The following is a 17818-nucleotide window of genomic DNA, read 5'->3' as shown; positions in this document are numbered from 1 at the left end:
TTCATACTCTCTGCTTCCTGTTCTTTAAGCAGTTACTGATCCATAACTGGTGATTTCCTCATATTCAATGACAGCTAAGCTTACTCAAGTGTCTTTCGTGCGGAACTATCAAAAGCTTTTTGAAAGTCAAAATACACACTGTTGACTGAATCATTTCCATGTATATGCTTTTTGAGACTCTCAAATAACTCTAAAAGGTTAGTGAGAGAAGACATCCTTGCAGATGCCATACCAGTTCTGCTTCAGCAAGACCTGTTATACTACGTGGTTGGTAATTCTATCTTTATTAACACTTTCTGCCAGTTTTCCCACAATAGACTTGCCCAGATCTTGTGTGCCTTTTTAAAAATTGATGCCACTTCCAGTCCTGTGGCACAAAGGCTAATCCTAAAGACTAATTGCATATTCCACTGTGAATACAGATGCAAAGACTGCTGTGAAGACCTTTTTGCATTCAACATCTTCCTTTACTCTGCTTGTCCCTGGTCGTACCTTTCTTGACCTGCAGTCAAGAAAGATGCAATCAGAATGAATTTCTGTTATGGTGGTTTTGAACAACCCTCAAGCATTCTAGAGACATGTATCTTCCATTTCCCTTTCCTTTTTTCCCAATCTCTTCATTTTAGGGAAGTTTCCTCTTTTGAAGTCAAATGTGATTGTGTTCCAATTTTCTTGGTGATTGCCCACTTACATACATGTAGAATTTGATAGCACTGTGGTTACTGTTCCTAATCAGTTCAACAACACACCTTGCCCCAGGTCCTGGGTGACATCCCTCTGGTCAGTTACAGGACCAACTGCTGTAGGGCGTGATCATTAACAGTATTTAGAAAAGTTACAGGTGGGTAGCCGTGTTGGTCTGCCATAGTCAAAACAAAATCGAAATTTTCGATTTAGTATTTAGAAAATTTAGCTCTTTGTCATCACTGGAAAACATATGAACCCAGTCTATGTGACAATAATTGAAGTGACCCATTACTAAAACACATCCTCATTTGGTTGCCTCATTCATTTCATTCTCCATCACCCTGGACCTTTTGGTAAGGTAGTAAATTACTCTTAGGGCCTAGTATCATCACCCATAGCAATTCTGAGGAAGAGTCTGCTTCTTTTAGTCAGGCAAGTTGACATGAAATCAGCATGCCCATCACAAGGCCAACTATCTGCACCCCTAATGTTTTAATCAGGCACTACCAGGATACCCAACCTGCAACTTGGAGGACTATCCTTGACACAAGAGGGAAACTGCTCATCTCCCAAAATGAGATTCATTCTAAATTATTGTTCCCTATTCCTCAGAGAGATACTCTCCTTCCCCAAGACTCTCATTCTCCATGGCAGCAAAGGGGTTGCTACCCTGGGAGCAGGATGCAGCTATGGCATCTACAAGAGTTTCATCCACCAACCTGTCTCTCTCAGCTTCTCCAGTTCTGCCACCTTGGCCTGAAGGGAATGAACTTGTTCCCTAGGGGCCAGGAGCTCATTGCACTGAGTACACAATCATGACTTCTATCCAAGAGGCACATAATTGTGCATGAGACATTCTGTAAAATATACTGGATAGCTCCCACACTGTTCCTGGCTTTCTAACTGCATGTCCATTATTGTTTTAGTTAGTTTGTATGGGAGCTTGGAATTTTTTAGGTCAAAAAGGGTAGTAGTAGAGAAGTGTGCCCCGATCTCCTTGCCCTGCTGCCAAACGTGCCTGGCTGCCTAACTCACTTGTTACAGTATCTTGGCTTGACATTTTGTCACTGAGGCAGAGATGCTGCATCAGCTGGGGCTTCCCTCTTGCTCATGAAGCAGGCTCCTTCACTAGGCTGTTGTATATGTATAGCCCCAACTAGCTTCCGCAGCTGAAAATGAAGCATAACTTCCCTTGCTTTAAAAGCTCTACTGGCTCCCAATCTATTTTTGGGCACAATTCAAAGTGCTAGTTATGACCTATAAAGCCCTATAAGGGTTTCTGCTATACAAACCTGCCCAGGCTCTGAGATCTTCTGAGGAAGCCCTTCTCTCAGTCCCACCATCCTCACAGCACATTCTGTGGGTGTGCAGCCTTCTCATGGGCTGCTCCCAGGCTTTAGCCTCTCTGTCTAGGGAGTTCTAAACTGGCTTTCTCCTTGTTGATCTTCCACTGGCAGGTGAAGACTGTTTTATTCCAACATGCTTTGGGAACTGACTGCTTTTAAGGAAAGGGCTCTCAATAGTGCTGGGCTGTTTAAAACATTTATATTTTAATAGATTTGTTTATACACTGTTTTAATATCATCACAGTTTAGTTATTTTTTAACTATTATCTTCATATACTGGTATATTTTTAGCTAACTGTGTTTTATCCATGTTGTTTTAATTTTTGTGAGCCACCTTAAGTTCTGGTTCTGGGGGAAAGGCAGGATATTAAACAAATAAATGGAAGGTGCAGCCAATTCAATCAGAAGGTCCTCCTTTGAAAAAGCAGTTCCAGTGAGGAGGAATTAGAAAGGGGGGTTGATTTAGCTCACTGGGGAGCAGTAATTTTTGTCAGCGGATCAGTATAATGGTTAAAGGTCCTTCTTTGTGAGCACCACCGTGGCCACACACTCCCCATCACTTAACACATTAATCAGCCACCCTTTTAAAAACAAGCAAACCACTCAGTGCACATTTCCTCAGGGGGAATAAAAAAAGCCCAGCTGTGTTCTAGCAGACCTTAGACCTTTAAGTGTTTTAAGGAGTGCAGCCTTCATGCACCCTGTCATGCTCAGAAACACAGCTAAAAGGGTGGATTTTTCCCTAGCCCACTGGTCTAGGCTAGTGAGTGGGTCGCAACAGGAGCACTACCACTCCCATGCAAATATATGGCAAAAAGGGTGAAGAAATGGGTCCCCGAACACACGCTTGGGTTAAAAGTGGGTCTGAACAGGTTGAAAAGACCTGCCCTATAATAGCCCACTACTGCTGGCTTTACAGGTGGAATGGGGAACGGCTTGGCTGTTTGCCTTGGACTAAACCTGACGCAGAAGGCGGCGGTCTTATTATGCTCTGTGTCGTCTTATGCCACGAGCTTTCGCGGCAGCGCCCCACACAACACCCCCCCCCCCAAAAAAATAAGGTTCCTGACCTATTGGTAGGAGTTTTTTGTGGATTTAAAACCCCGCTTCCTCCGAGGCAGCGGCGGGTTATCCTAGCCCTCGAAAGCCGCTTCTGCCACACCAAGCCACACAAGGCTCTCCCACCCGCCACCCCGGGGTTTGCGGGTGCCCTTCTGGAGTTCGCGGAGCAGATGGGGCTGCTCAGGCTCTTTCGCCTGGGTACTCAGCACCCACCAACCGCCAGCGCCACCTCAGGAAAACACGCGCTTCCTCGGGGCTCTCTGTGCGGCGACAGCAGCGGTTTAAACCCTGAAGGGAGAGGGGAACGGACGGACTGAGCGGCTGCCGCTCGACTACACGCGAAGGGGATGCCCGCCCATCCCACGAACAAACTTCAAGGAAGCGGGGCAGAGAGGCTCCCTCGCGTATCCGGTTCCCCTCACGCGGCGGAGGGCAGCCACAGGGCGGCTCGGCGGCGGCTTCTCGACCTCTTTTTTTCCCCGCCTGCCCGGGAGGGGAAGCGGCGCCGCGGCGCCTCCTCCCAACCGCCGTCCGCGCACCACAAAATGTCCCCTCTCCGTCCGCCCCACTCACTTCCCTCACTCACCCCGGGCGCAGAGCGGGAGCAGGAAAAGGCAGGCGGCTAAAGCGCGGGGCATGGCGAGGAGGCGGCGGCAGCAGCAGCTTCGGCTCTACTCCTGTTCCTCGCGGCGGGGAGCCCGTCCTCTCTTCCCGGGACTTCGCCACTGGCCGCTGTTCCGCCTCTGCTGGCAGGAGCGGAGCCGACTCCGAGCGGCCTCAGAGGAGGTATCGCCGCCCAGCAGAACCGGGCGCCGGGAAGCCTGTGAGGGGAAAGAGAGCGGGGGAAAGAGGGAGAGGGAAAGAGTTGGAGGCTCAGCGGCGCCATCTCGCGGCCCGAAACGGCCGCCGCTCGCTTCTCCTCAAGATAAACGACGCGAACCGTCTGGAGCGGCGCCTCGGCTCTTCTCCGACGGCTGCTCTTCCTTCTCCCTGGCACCGGGGCAGCTTGGGCTGTGTGTGTGTGTGTGTGGAGCCCCGCAGCCCCCCGAGGGCCCACCCCAGGGCGCCTGCTGACCCGCCTCACGACTCGCCTGCTTGGATGCTCTCAAAACAGGCGCCGGGAAGAGTCACCTGCCTCGTCTCCCGGGCACAAGACTTGCCCGTTAATGTTCAATGAGGTGAGGCAGAACAGAACATGACAGGGGAAGGGAATTCAGGGGAAGCTAATTCAGGTGTGGGCTGACTTCTGTCTTGTGCAGTCTTAAAGCAGGAGGAAAAAAACAGTCAGCGTCCTCAAGGCCTCCCATTGATTTTTAATGAACATAAACAAAGACTGCATACTCGGGTCTCTGAAAAATATCAAGGCATAACTCACCTGTGTTAAATGGCACCTGGACATAATTAAGAGCCTAAGAAGGGCCTTGCTGGCTCGGTTGTAGCATTAATTGCGCCCCAAGAATCCAAGCAAGGACCAAGCCATATTTGATCCACTTAAAAATTGGCATCACCTCTGGGTATCTCTGCTTAGGATCAAATCCATCATAGACAACCTGGAGCATGAACTCTATGCTGTTCTATTCCAGCTGTTTTTGTTTGTTTAGATCTGGCAACAAAGACTAGCACAAATCTTGTGAAATGCAGTGGGGCTTACTACATTTTACCGCTTCCTAAGTTAGACTTTCATGCTACGTCGTAGTCGTTCATTCGTATCCGACTCTTCGTGACCCCATGGACCAGAGCACGCCAGGCACCCCTATCCTTCACTGCCTCTCGCAGTTTGGCCAAACTCACGCTAGTCGCTTCGAGAACACTGTCCAACCATCTCATCCTCTGTCGTCCCCTTCTCCTTGTGCCCTCCATCTTTCCCATCAGGGTCTTTTCTAGGGAGTCTTCTCATGAGGTGGCCAAAGTACTGGAGCCTCAACCTTTCATGCTAAGGGCTTACTAAATCAACAATAAACTAATTACAGCTAGCTGTGCTTAGGTTAGAAGGCACAACCTCTACAAAACTCCATTAAATACTTAGCTACAACCCTTTTAACAAGATAACCTTTATATTATTCATGTCCACACAAATTTTCAACATGCAGCAACTTTCACCAGTTCATGTTTTTCACTTTCCTTGAGACATACACCCAAGCACTTTTCTTATGTACTAGTTACCTGTCAAACTTCTAGTCAGGGTGCTAAGGTTCCATTCCACATTAATGGTGTAGCTTGGATAGGAATTACCAAAAATCATGGTTACCTGGTTCATTTAGGAATGGTTTCTAGAGCAGTATTCCTAGAAGAAAAACATTAAAAATGTGTGTTTATTTTGTTGTAAGCATTGACTAAGAAGTCTTTAGGGATGAATTTCTTTTTAATGCATACACACATGTGAAATGGTAATCAAAATGCCATTTTAAACTATTGCATACAGACCCAGAAGCTGTGGTTAATCAACATTAATTCATTTAGAAAATAACTTGTTCTGCACACACTTAAAAACTTAAGATATCCTGCTACAAACACTATACATACTTTCCAAACACACCATCCCATCTAGGAAGCACGATAAATATAACAAACATCTTCGGGCTATTCAATTCTCTAAGGAGAACTATAGAATACATTTTTAAACTTATCACTTAAGGGAAAATAATCCATGGATTTTATATAATATTATAGTCTCAGCAAAAGCTCAGAAAATTAAACAGCGAGGATAATAATAATAAAATACCCAGCTAAAAACTGATACTTTAGTAACATTTCAGGAAGGTTTCCATGCGCTGCTCTGGTTCGCCAGAAGCAGCTTGGTCATGCTGGCCACATGACCCGGAAGCTGTCTGCGGACAAACACCGGCTCCCTCGGCCTATAGACCGACATGAGCGCCACAACCCCAGAGTAGTCCGCGACTGGACATAACAGGGGTACCTTTACCTTTTTAAAAACTACAACAGAATGATAATGTTCCCCCTTGAAAGCAACAGCCATAACAATTAGTTGTTGTTGTTGTGGTGGTGGTGGTGATTTAACCTTGTACTTTTTTATGCTGTTAGAACTGCAATCCTATGCACATTGAACTCAGTAGGATGGACTTGTAAGTGTACATGCATTGTTGTTTAGTTGTTCAGTCGTGTCTGACTCTTCGTGACCCCATGGACCAGAGTCTTCCACTGCCACCCACAGTTTGGTCAGACTCATGCATAGGATTGTGTTTTTCAAAGCCAACTTTCTTTAACACACACACTTTTTTAACATTTGGTAGCAGAAGAAACATTTATTACGATGATGTGCCGACAATCACAACAACCCTGCATGAGTGAGATTTGCCATTTGCTTCACATGGTTTTTTAATGGATCAGGGTCAGCATGCATTCCTCACTTTTTTATGTTTCCAGCACTTTTCCTCTTCACAGAAAACAGAATGCCATTAACTGTCAAGCAACAGCTTGTAAACAGAACAAATAGGTGTTAAAATATTAATGAAAACCCTATATTAGCAATGCAATAAAATGGTTAAACTGATTTTATATTGGTAAATACTGTATTAATGCCTTTTAAGAGACATTCTAATGATACACCAGTTTTTACCTTTCAACTGGAAACAATAATGCAAACCATTAGCAAACAAGCACCATGACAAAGTTGAGCATTTCAAGGCTACAGTCCTCAAACTTATACAGAAAATATCCTCCTTGCCTGATGTATGCTGCACAAAATCCATCTTCTAATTAAAACTATATATAGCTGAAGGACATCTGCACTGATTCATTCTGTAAATCAATGTCTTAGAAGTGAAATGAACCAAGGGTTTCCATCAAGAAATTTAACTGTAGTTCAAATGACAAGTTCAATGTACCTGGAGATACCTGTGTAGTCAACAGAAATGAAATATTACTGCCATATAACATGGAAACATTTTATATGGAGGAATATAATCTGTTGACTTTTCAATAATTTTCAAAACAACACATACAGCTACAACAGACCGTGCTGTTTTAATTTTAGCAACCTCAAGATACCCTGAATGCCAAATCCGTTCCCCAGACTGCCTTGATGTCATGCCAGTCCATTTATACTGTAGCAATTTACTGTACTTTCCCCTGTAAGACAACGTTCTGATTGGAGTGCAAAGACCTATGTTTGGACATGCCCAGTGCGATTGTTGGTTTGTTTGTTTGTTTGTTTATCACTCTTTGAAGAGCAGATCCCATGTTATATCACACACTTCCTCAGTTTCAAAGGAACTCATGTTGCTTGAGAAGTTGGATCTAGGTCTCAATTACTTGGGCCTAAATCCCATTGAGCAATTGATGTACCGGTAATGCACAGTTTCTTAGCCCCATGTCCTGTTGAGACAGATAAAATTTGTTTCTGAGTAAACATACTCACAGGGCATGTCTATTAAATATCCCTTTATAGCACTCGTTATAATTTTGAAATCAAGCACATCCAAAAAAATGAATTTATTAGCCCTGAAAGAATAATTCTCACATGATAATTTGCTATGGTTGAGAATCTATATCTTACTTGCTGGACACAGCATTTCTTACGGCAAAGTTGTTCTACAGAGTCATTATTTTTAAAAATGTAGGAATCACAATATTTTTTCCAGCCTTGTTCTGGATTCTGGGAGCATTACCTATGTGAAGGATAATAATAACAAACATTTATCTTTCAGCAATAAATGCCTGTCTGACATTGTATAGTTTTATATTATATTGCTGAGATTTCCACTTGTAAATTATTCATGTGTCCTATTTGTAATACAGGTTGCCAGGACAAAGAAAACAAGATATAATTTAAATCCTTCATGAGACTAAGGGCCACAATTTGACAGACAACTCGAACGAGGCCACCTTTGAACGGCCTTTTAGCCTGGGGGTTTCATATGATTTATTAGTATTTTTATATATTTGTGTACCTGACTGGTCTTTCCCCAGTATTTTTATCTGTTTTATCTGTATTTTTAGTCGCAATGGCCTGTTGGCTACGTGAATAAAGTTTGATTTGATTCTTGAATTTAAATCCTTCTAGGCTACATGGCTACAGGCAAATATTGCTTTTAAAAAGTTGAGGGTTTTCTTTAAAAAAAAGACCAGTTGTTGTTGTTGCTGCTGCTGTTATTAGCCATCACATCTGGGAATGAAGAAGTTGGGGCATACTTTGTGAATGTTTCGATATTTCCCAGTTGAAAACATAATGCCAAGGACAATTTTTTATTAAAAAAAAATACCCGGAAAAGGTGTTTTGTGTAAACAAAAAGCATTTGCCGGTTTTTTGCTCATTCTCCAATTATCTGAAGATGGCAAAGCAGAAATTCCCACCATTAGTAACAGAAACTGCCAATCTCAGAGCAGAGCCAGAAAACACCTCTGCCCAAGACGCTGGAGCTGCTGCTGATCACAGTAGACTAAGGGTGGGGAACCTTAGGCCCAAGGGCCAAACGTGGCCCTTCCAGGCCTCTCTATCTGGTCCCAGGGACTCTCCCAAGGCCACACACCCCACCAGCCTTCCTTTGTGCCATTCTTGTGTGTTTTCCCTGGCTGCAGTGTGCCCTTAAAGTCTGAAAATGTGTCTTCCTTGCCTGGATGGAAGATAGAGAGAGCCTTGTGTGTGAGTATAAAAATGAGTCCCCTGTACAAAGTTAAAATGGCTCTGCCTACTTTTGCGTCTGCCCTCACCTGCCAGTGGCATGTGGCCCCTGGAAGGCTATGCTGAAGGAATTTGGCTCTTGAGCTGGAAAAGGTCCCCACCACCACCACTGCAGTAGAGAATGCTGAGATAGATGAACATGTAGGCAGGTTTTTATGTTTTCTATTTGTCCCCTGCTGATTCCAGTTTGCATGGGACTTCATGCCCAGGCGCATACCGAGCCACTCGGTCACCCGGGGCGGCAAACCCCCACCGAGCATGTCACTGAACAGGTTTGCGAGCAGGCTGTGGGGCGAGGCCGCTCCACCCCACGGCCGGTCTGGGTCCCACCCGGCAGCGCCGCTGTGGCGCGGCATGCATATGCAGTGCGTACGATGCACTGTGCATGCGTGCTGTGCCATAGCGCCAGCGCCGGGCGGGACCCGCGCAGGCAGCAGGGTGCAGCAGCCTCACCCCGCATCCTGCTCGCATGCCGCCAAGCAGGTTTGCAAGCAGGCTGTGGGGCGAGCCCGCTCTGCCCCGCGGCCCGTCCGGGGCACGCCAGCAGGGCGGGGCGAGGCCGGCTGAAGTGTCACCCCCCTCCCCTGGAACCCAGGGCAGGCCGTCCCCCACCCCCTTGCTCCGCGCCTCTTCATGCCTATTCTGGAATGTCAATTTTTACCAATAAGGTGCAACAATAGATTTCTATGCAGTTCACGTTTTAATCCTAAAATCATCGATAATGTGCTTGTATCAGCGATAATGCTCAATACAAATTCAAAATCATTTAAGAGTACATTAAGAAGAAACATGATGGCAGATAAGAATGGATTATCTGAACTCTTTCGAAGGATTCAGCACAGGATTTTTTCCCCACTTTCTTTTGATTCTTCTCCCTGCACACACATCAGGCAGAAATCAATTAGAAGTATACCTAATTAGCTGGATTTACAACTGAGCAGTAAAACACAATGATACCGAAAGCAGAGCAGGCCAATTTACTTAATTGAATTTCTTTTGTCTATCCTGAATCAAAAAGGCAATAGTTTTCTTTTTTCTTTAGATTCCACAAACTTTCCTCTGCTATACTTTTAAGGACACAGTCCTACGATGCCAAAGATACAACCACCACAGGGTTGCCTAGTAAGTTCAGCAACCCCTTAGACTTATACTTGGGGACCCTTGGTATTCATTACCACTCTAGAGCCCAACTTGACCTAATGTATCACTAAGGCTATCAGTTTATTTGTTTTTTAATTAATAGTAGCTGTGGGGTCTGCAACATACAGGGCAAAATATTCATTGGAAGTGCAGCACATAAGAGTGAAGGTTTTGACCCTTTCTGCCCTGCTATGATTCCATTTACACCCTGCCCCCTGCTGCTATTATCCCGAGGAAAAAAGGTTTAATTGGTACCAAAAAAGGACAACATTTTCAGTTTTAAAAAATCATTTTAATATATTGCCTGTGGCTGCCAGGTCAGAATGAGTGGGACTCAGTATTCAGCTGTTTGTATACTCTAAGGTTGCTTCCAGCCTAACACAAACCATTTATTGTTCTGTTGTAAGTTACAATGATTTTTCCACACTATTGGGACTCCACACAACCCCACACTAACTTTTCCTATGTTAACATCCTGCTACATTCCATCCACACCAGTCAGCAGTGACATAGCTGCCATGGGTGATACCATTTGAATCTCAGCACACATTCACTCTTACCTTTGTTCCATTTTTTTAAATCAATCTTTTAATTATCATTAAAGTGATTACTGTCCTGAATCCTGCAGCAATAGCAACACAAAGGTGGAGGCTGCAAAGTCTCCAGCTAAGGAGCCAGATCAAGTTCAGAGCTTGTTGCTGTAGGTCAGGAGACCAGTGTGCCTGAGGCTATTAGAAGGACCCTGCATACCACCAGGGCGTGAGAAACCAAATGTCCCCCACACTACTCACTGGCGCAGAAAGCACACCAGACAGGTGGCTACAGAACATAGGGGGAACACCTGTCTTCAGGCCAGAGGCACTGGGCTTTTAAAATCTCTACAAGAGACAAAGGTTTTAAAAGGCTGGGTGAACTTCTGATATTCAAGGAAGCAAGCTGCTCACTTGGAGCAATCTGTGGTTCTGCACCTTTAGACCTGCCTTCCCCTGTGGGCATCAGCACTAGACCGGGATCATTGGTTTCACACATACACACACAACGCACGCACGCACATATATAATAAAAGAGAAGTATAGCAATATAACATAATGTTATTTTTGTATTATAATGTGATACTACAACACTAATTATTAAAAAATGTTATTGGGCTTCCAAGTACACTGTGAAGTCTTGCACAGAGGGCTTTTCAAAACTTAGAATGAACATATGGATGTCAGATGTGCACAGTCCTGTCCTGCCCCCATCCCCACAGCCATGTAACACTCAAAAGGGGCTTTGGGGTCTGACATTTTGAGGGATGAATTTGAAGGCCCCATTTTCATATTTTTCCAAAATGGAAGAGTCCTATATTACACATGGATCATATTTCAGAGCTTTAGCCCATCAGAAAATATCAAAATAATTTTGGTAGGGAAAGGGGTTCATAAGGCCCAAGCACCTTTAACTATATAGCACTAACCAAAGTTACCTCATGATACATTAGACCTGACTAATGCATTAAGGACATACAACGTACAGCCCATCTCTGCCACTTAGCCTCTGACCTGGTTGGATTTCATGATCCTAGGTCCCCACCTCCAGGTGCTAGGGTACCTATGTCTCCCACTTTATAGGGGAATGTCTAGTCCAAGTCTGGTTCAAAGATAAAGACCTACCGGTATATGAAAGGAGAGCAGTAGAGGCGTGGAAGCTGTCCACCAGGAGTTAGCACCTGGGCAGCCGACTGAGCTAGCACATAAGTTACCTGATCACATCCCCCCCCACTATGGTGAGATGCATTTCTATTTAAATTATACTACTTATTTCTAAATTTACACCTGGGTACATTTTATGGAACTCTGTGTCCTCTTTTTTGATGGTGCATTTCCTCAGTTGGGGAAGTGAATAAGTGGCAACCCTACAAGTCACTTTCCCCCGTTTTAGTTTTCTGCAGAGGCAATCTATTCTTGTCCCTTCTTCGTAATGTCAGACTCTTAGAGGCAAGATGCATCAGAATTTTGCAGCGCTTGTGCATGATTGGACTACATTTATCCCTTTGTTACATGCAGGATGGTTGCATCCCTGCTCTAGCAGCCTGCCCTGGACTTTCTGAGCAGCCATTTGCTACCTTGTGCAAGCATGCATTCATATCATCATGAGACAAACAGCTGAAAATAGGTGGCCAGTAGCAATCAATCAATTTCAGATTAGAAACAATAAATATTGATTTGATATTCATATGCCCCCCTGGAAAATAGATACAGCAAAAGCCTACACTACACTCCCCTCTCCCCCATACCAACATACACTCTGGACATGAAATACCACTATGTTGCTTGCTGCAGCAATCAAGCTCTCTTGCCTCAAACACCTTCCATACTCAGCTCTGCCTACAAGAGATAAAGGTAAAATATTACCTTTTGAATAGGAAGGTCCTTGTGCAAGCACGGCAGTCTGTGATTGATCCTACAGGCAAGGACAAGAGCATATATTATGGGTACTGAAAATGCAGTGGTGTTTAAATTGTTTAAGCATTGCATACTGCAATTGTAATAAAAAGGCAATGCAGGTGTGGGGCACATTGTTTTCAGTGATTTAAAATGTATTCAATTGGAAATGGATGCTATAATCATGGTAATGGTCTGGAAAACTTCAGCACAGCTGCTATTTGGAAGAAATACACTAAAGAGCAAACTAAACTAAATACACTAAAAAATAGTTCTCATGTTTCCCACAGGGCACTGATAATATTTTCTAGCAATGTCACAGAAATGCATATTGCCAGGCATGGAAATATGAATCTTGGTGGCTCATAATGCTGGCCCTGGTCGGGGCAGTAATGCTTCTGAATACCAGTTGCTGGAAACCAGGGTTTCCCACAAACATCTATGTGGCCACTGTGAGAACAAGATGTTGGACTGGATGGTCCACTGGCCTGATCCAGCAGGCTCTTTGTATGATCTTCTGAAGTGTCCAGAAAATTCTCCGCCTGAGATTCAAAACTGAGCTGGAGAAATCAAGTCTTTCATCCCACCCACTTTCCTTCTGCATTCATTGCCACTCCAGCAGTGTGGTGGGATGGAGATCCCTTCCTCACCCACAGCCTGCAAGGTGTCTGGCACAGATATCAGAAGCCCTGAACAATCTACTGGTAGTTTCCCAGCACTGCTGCGCAGCTTCTCCACCCTGCCATGGCTGACATTAAAGAAGCAAAGCAAATAAGGAGGTGGATGGGAGTGAGAGTTTGGAGGAAGGGAAGAGGGCAGGCAGATGGGTGGGTGAGGGGCAGGAGGTTACTGAAGGATCAGACCCTGTTGTACTCCTAAGGACTTTTGGGGTGGAACAGGACATATAATTGGCATAAACCAAGCTGTTTTCAGTGTTTTGGTTTTAGAACACACCAAGGCACCGGTATTTTCTGAGTTTGTGGGGAAATAGTTTTCAAAGCTTGACGAGAGCAGTTCACTGCTTCACTAATATTTTTGAAGAGCTCCAAACACGCATGAATTACTTGACAAGTTAGTGACGCTTTCAGATATTAATTTTCTGCATATCTGTAGATGTATATGTCCCCTTCAGATGTTACAGATTTATTTATATCATCCCAGGAAACCATAGACTTACATACAAACACTGCGTCATAAATGTAGCTGTGCAGTTTAGTTGGCATGCTTCATGATATTGGCTGTCTATATATAATATCTAGGTAGTTTCATGAAAAAGCAAAATCAAAAATTCTTTCCAGTAGCACCTTAGAGACCAACTGAGTTTGTTCTTGGTATGAGCTTTCGTGTGCATGCACACTTCTTCAGATACCTTCAGATATTGAGCCTCATGAAAAAGCTTGAGTCATGTTGAGGAGATACAAGCTTTTGTGTTACTGCCTTGGCAGAAGTCTCACACTGTTCCATTGTTTTTGTTTACCCCAACAAACTTTATCAAGTTATCTGTTTGTGAATGAGTGTGTAGATACAAGATTTGCTCCCCCACCCCACCCCTGTTTGCACTGCATTCAACTTAAGAAAATAGAATAGTGAGTGAATGCAGATACTATTTTCAGGACCACAAAAGGACAAAAGTGAAATGGAAGATTACCAAGGATATTAGTGTGGACCTAGGCTGGATCTAGACACGAAGAAGCGTTTCAGTTAAACGCATTACAAACTGTATGAGAAACTGGGTTAGCAAAAACAGAACTCCACGGCGCAGTCTGGTGTCACATTGCTAGAATGCATGAACAACACACATAAAGTGCATTTTCTTTGACAATGTAACTGAGTCTATAGCAATTCCAAAAGCAGGAAACACATGCATATGAGAAATGAGTTACAGTAGGTGGCCACTGTGGCGAGCCTTTTCAATGGTGGCACTTCCACTGTGGAATACCCTCACCAAAGAAGGTACAGTGGTACCCCGCTAGACGAATGCCTCGCTAGACGAAAAACTCGCTAGACGAAAGCATTCGTCTAGCGGGAGGCTGCCCCGCTAGACGAAAAAGTCTATGGGGCTGCCTCGCAAGACGAAAAAATTTTGTCTTTTTTTTTTCGTTTTGCGGAGCGCGGCTCCCATTGCCGCTCCGCAAGACGAAAACCCCGCTAGACAAAAATTTTCGCGGGACGAATTATTTTCGTCTAGCGGGGCACCACTGTACTTACTTTGTAGTTTATTTATTGCTCTGTGAATGTCATTTTATTTCCCCAGGATTTTCAGTTTTAAAAAGACATATTAGTGCTGTTTAGACATTTGTCGCTACTATCTCTGTTTTATTCTCCTGTTTTAACTACTTCAATATGCTGTATTTGTATATTTTTTGGGTTTTGTTTTCGTTTTTTAAATTTTACACAGCCCAGAGGACTTATTGTTAATGAGTGACATAAAAAAATGTAGTAAATAAATAAATAAATAGAAGAATATGATCTTAAAAAGAACAAAAAAAAATGGATACTACTGCATGTCAGCATTATTGTCTCTCTGCTATTGGATAAACTGCTTAGCGGGGTCAAAAAATAAAAGGGTGCATTACTCATGTTTCCTTACTGCCATATCCAGTCTTTCTATCCCAGGTGTTGGTGTGCTTGATATGGCTAACAACAAAACAAAGCACAAACAAAGTCAAAGGACATGCACAAAGTCGTTATCATTCCTTTCACCAGGACTGCAAACAAATTCTTCTGCTGAGCTCTAAAGAAGGATTACTGCCCATCCAAGCAACGGAATATGATTTCCTTAAAATCATAATAGGGACAAGCTTGTTCTTCCTATAAAAGTGAAGAACACCAGTGTTTTCCATGTGGTTAGAGCTCCCCCTAGTATTCTGATTATGTTTAAAAGAGTTTTTAACTGATTTGATGCTGTTATTAGATACCAACAACCTTTGTTTCCCCCCAAAAAATAATGAAATAGTAACATACCGGTAGTTGTTTTTATCTGGTATTTTTCAGCAAAAGCACATTTGGAGTTGTAACACACATTACGTGTTGTCCTAATTGAAGTGGTCTAAAAATGTTCTCTTCCATGTAAAAGAAAAAAAGAAGTGAACAAGTTTACAAAATGTCAACCTAATTCAGAAACCACTTAAGTAAGAGACTCTAGTTGGGCTGGAGTCAAAACCTATTTTGTGAAAGTATATTACTGAAATCAATAAGCTTAATGTGAAATAGCATAATAGTTTTATAGTCAAATAAGTTATGTTTTATAAAGTCTCCATATCTTACAGTCAGTTGCACTCACATCCCATTTATAATTTGGATGAGGATATGTGGTTTCAGTATATAAATAAGCAGTGTGGTGCAGCAGATAAAGTGATGGATTTGGTACCAGGGAGACTTGGGTTCAAATTGAGTGTCTTGGGGCTAATTTTCAGCCAAATCTACCTGACAAGGTTGTTGGGATGAGCTCCATGAGCTGCTGTGAAGGCCAGAATCATTTTGGCAAGCTGGCTGAAGGAACCTAGAAGAGAGGCACAGAGATGTATGGGAATCCCATGTTGGCCTGCTGTGAAAGACGGGCTACTCCTGAGATGTGAATGTTGTGAAGTGTCTCCCCATTGAAATCTTCCAGTGTAAATATGTGTAGATAAATCTCATTTCAAAGACACTCTGCTGCACCTCATTTTTCCCAAAGGAACACAGTCGCTGGTTGAGTGCAAACTCCTTGGACTCACTTGCACTGCTTGGCAGAGATTGGGGTGGCCAGTAAGAATACTACGTTTGTAAAGTTTCAAGAAAGTCTAACTCCTGTGCTCCTATGACTCTACAGTATTATCAGTAGGGATAATGTGTCTGGAGGAATCAGTGCTGGATTACCAAATAGGCAGAGTAGGTGCCGGCCTACAGGGCCCACGTATTTTAGGGGGCCCGCAGGGCAAGACAGCTAGATTTGCCACTAGCATTGGTAAGGAGATGCTGCTCTTCTACACACCATAACATGAATAGACCGAGCTTTGTAACTGTGTTATAAGACGTGTAACATTTAGAACCTGAGCTTGCTTTTTCCTCTTCCCTCCCATTCCTTTTTCTTGTGCAGTATCTTTTTAGACTGTGAGCATCTTACACGGATTTTTGTAAGCCACTCTGATGTTAAAGACACATAAAATGTAATATTTGTATGCATCGAGGTTAAAACTTATGTAAAGCTTTGCATTCGCAAAGCAGAGAGGTTTACATTAAGCCAGAGGTTTCACTCGGTGAAAGTAGAAAGCTACCTGGTGATGACTCATTGATGGAAATTGCAGATCTCTCACAGGAGAGAAACTTAAGAAGTCAGTGACAGCTACCAGTAGCAGCGCAGTTGAAGCTAATCTCCGTAATGAACAAGCTTAGGATCTCTGTGACCAGAAAGAAAGTTTACTGATCTGCATAAAGGACGGTATTGCCTGCTACTTGAAAGCAATGTTACTTTGTTTCTGTATAATGTTTATATTCTGTATAATGTTTAATTTTTTTGTAACTAGTATTTAAGACTGTATTGTGGTAAAGCTTTGAAATTTACTATTACGGTGGAAAGCTAATTTATTTCTACACAAGGTCCAGATGAGATACCTCAACGCCTGCCTCTCCACATATGAACTGACCCAGACCTTGATATTATCAAATGAGGCCCTTCTTAAAGTGCCTCCTGCAGGAGACATCTGGCAGGTAGCAACACAAGAAGGAGCCTTTTCTGCAGTGGCTCCCCGTTTGTGGAATGCTCTTCCCAGAAAAGGTTCACCTGGCGCCAGGTGAAAACGTTCCTCATCAGCCAGGCCTTGGGCTGACTAACATCCAATATATTTTAAATGTGTTTGTGGGAGGGCGAGGGTAGGGGGATACCTTCCAACTCTAAAATCCCATGATTCTAGGAAGTAATTGACACTGAATTCAGCGGGCCGTACCTTGAGGGTATAAATTATAGCACTGCTCTTCATAATGACAATTTTATAGTACTTCGGGAGTGGCGATAGCGGAGTTTCAGAGGGTGAAAAAACAGTCATCATGACAACCCGATGAGTTAAACAAGCACGTAGGTTACAAATAACGGAGAACTAGAGCTGTCACTCTTTTAGCAAACACACAACACTTTCCCGCTTAAAGAGCCCAATCTATATAGGACACCCGCCAAGAAAAGCCGAGAGCGCCTTTTAATAACAACTCAGGATAATTTCATTTCCCGTCCCATTTAACAGTGCAAGGAAAGCGCCACCCACGTCCCGGCTGCGCATGCCTTCACGTGAACTTCCCCGGTCCACGCCTCTTACCTGCGTCAGTCTGGAACGTTCGTGAGCAGCCGGGCGGAGGAAGGCCGCGCGGCGTCCGCCGTCGCCCAGGCAACGGCGGACGTCACCCGGTTCCCGGCCTCTGCATTGGCTGGGAGGGTTCGAGCTCGCCGGAGAAAGGCGGAAGCGGAAGCCGCACGTGGAGCCGGCGAAGGAGCTTGTCGCAGTTTCTGGAAACTTCTGCCCATTGTCACATTTAAGCCTCCTCGC

At 44.0% G+C, this 17818-nt stretch overlaps 1 protein-coding gene and 1 long non-coding RNA gene across 6 annotated transcripts in view; both read right to left on the bottom strand.

Annotated features, from left to right (window-relative positions):
- B3GLCT (beta 3-glucosyltransferase) overlaps positions 1-3916 on the bottom strand; it is a 65004-nt gene extending 61088 nt beyond the window's left edge. For 3 of the 5 annotated variants that reach the window (XM_033146456.1, XM_033146461.1, XM_033146458.1), the window contains exon 1: positions 3682-3916. In XM_033146456.1, coding sequence (XP_033002347.1) covers positions 3682-3733 — 52 coding nt within the window. In that variant the 5' untranslated portion in view covers positions 3734-3916. Of the gene's footprint in view, positions 1-3103; positions 3156-3467; positions 3487-3681 lie in introns of those variants that run through there. The other 2 variants (XM_033146460.1, XM_033146459.1) reach the window with 2 other exon arrangements.
- Positions 3917-6785: 2869 nt separating this feature from the next.
- On the bottom strand, positions 6786-17752 carry LOC117045431. Its single transcript, XR_004426424.1, has 3 exons — positions 17591-17752; positions 12273-12321; positions 6786-6950 (listed from the first exon to the last, which is right to left on the bottom strand). It is a non-coding gene; the product is annotated as an uncharacterized LOC117045431 (long non-coding RNA).
- Positions 17753-17818: the final 66 nt, after the last annotated feature.

Source organism: Lacerta agilis, chromosome 4 (assembly GCF_009819535.1).
Source record: "Lacerta agilis isolate rLacAgi1 chromosome 4, rLacAgi1.pri, whole genome shotgun sequence".
Taxonomy (NCBI): domain Eukaryota; kingdom Metazoa; phylum Chordata; class Lepidosauria; order Squamata; family Lacertidae; genus Lacerta; species Lacerta agilis.
The sequence above is the reverse complement of the archived record's forward strand: the minus strand, read 5'-3'. Positions and strand labels throughout refer to the sequence as shown.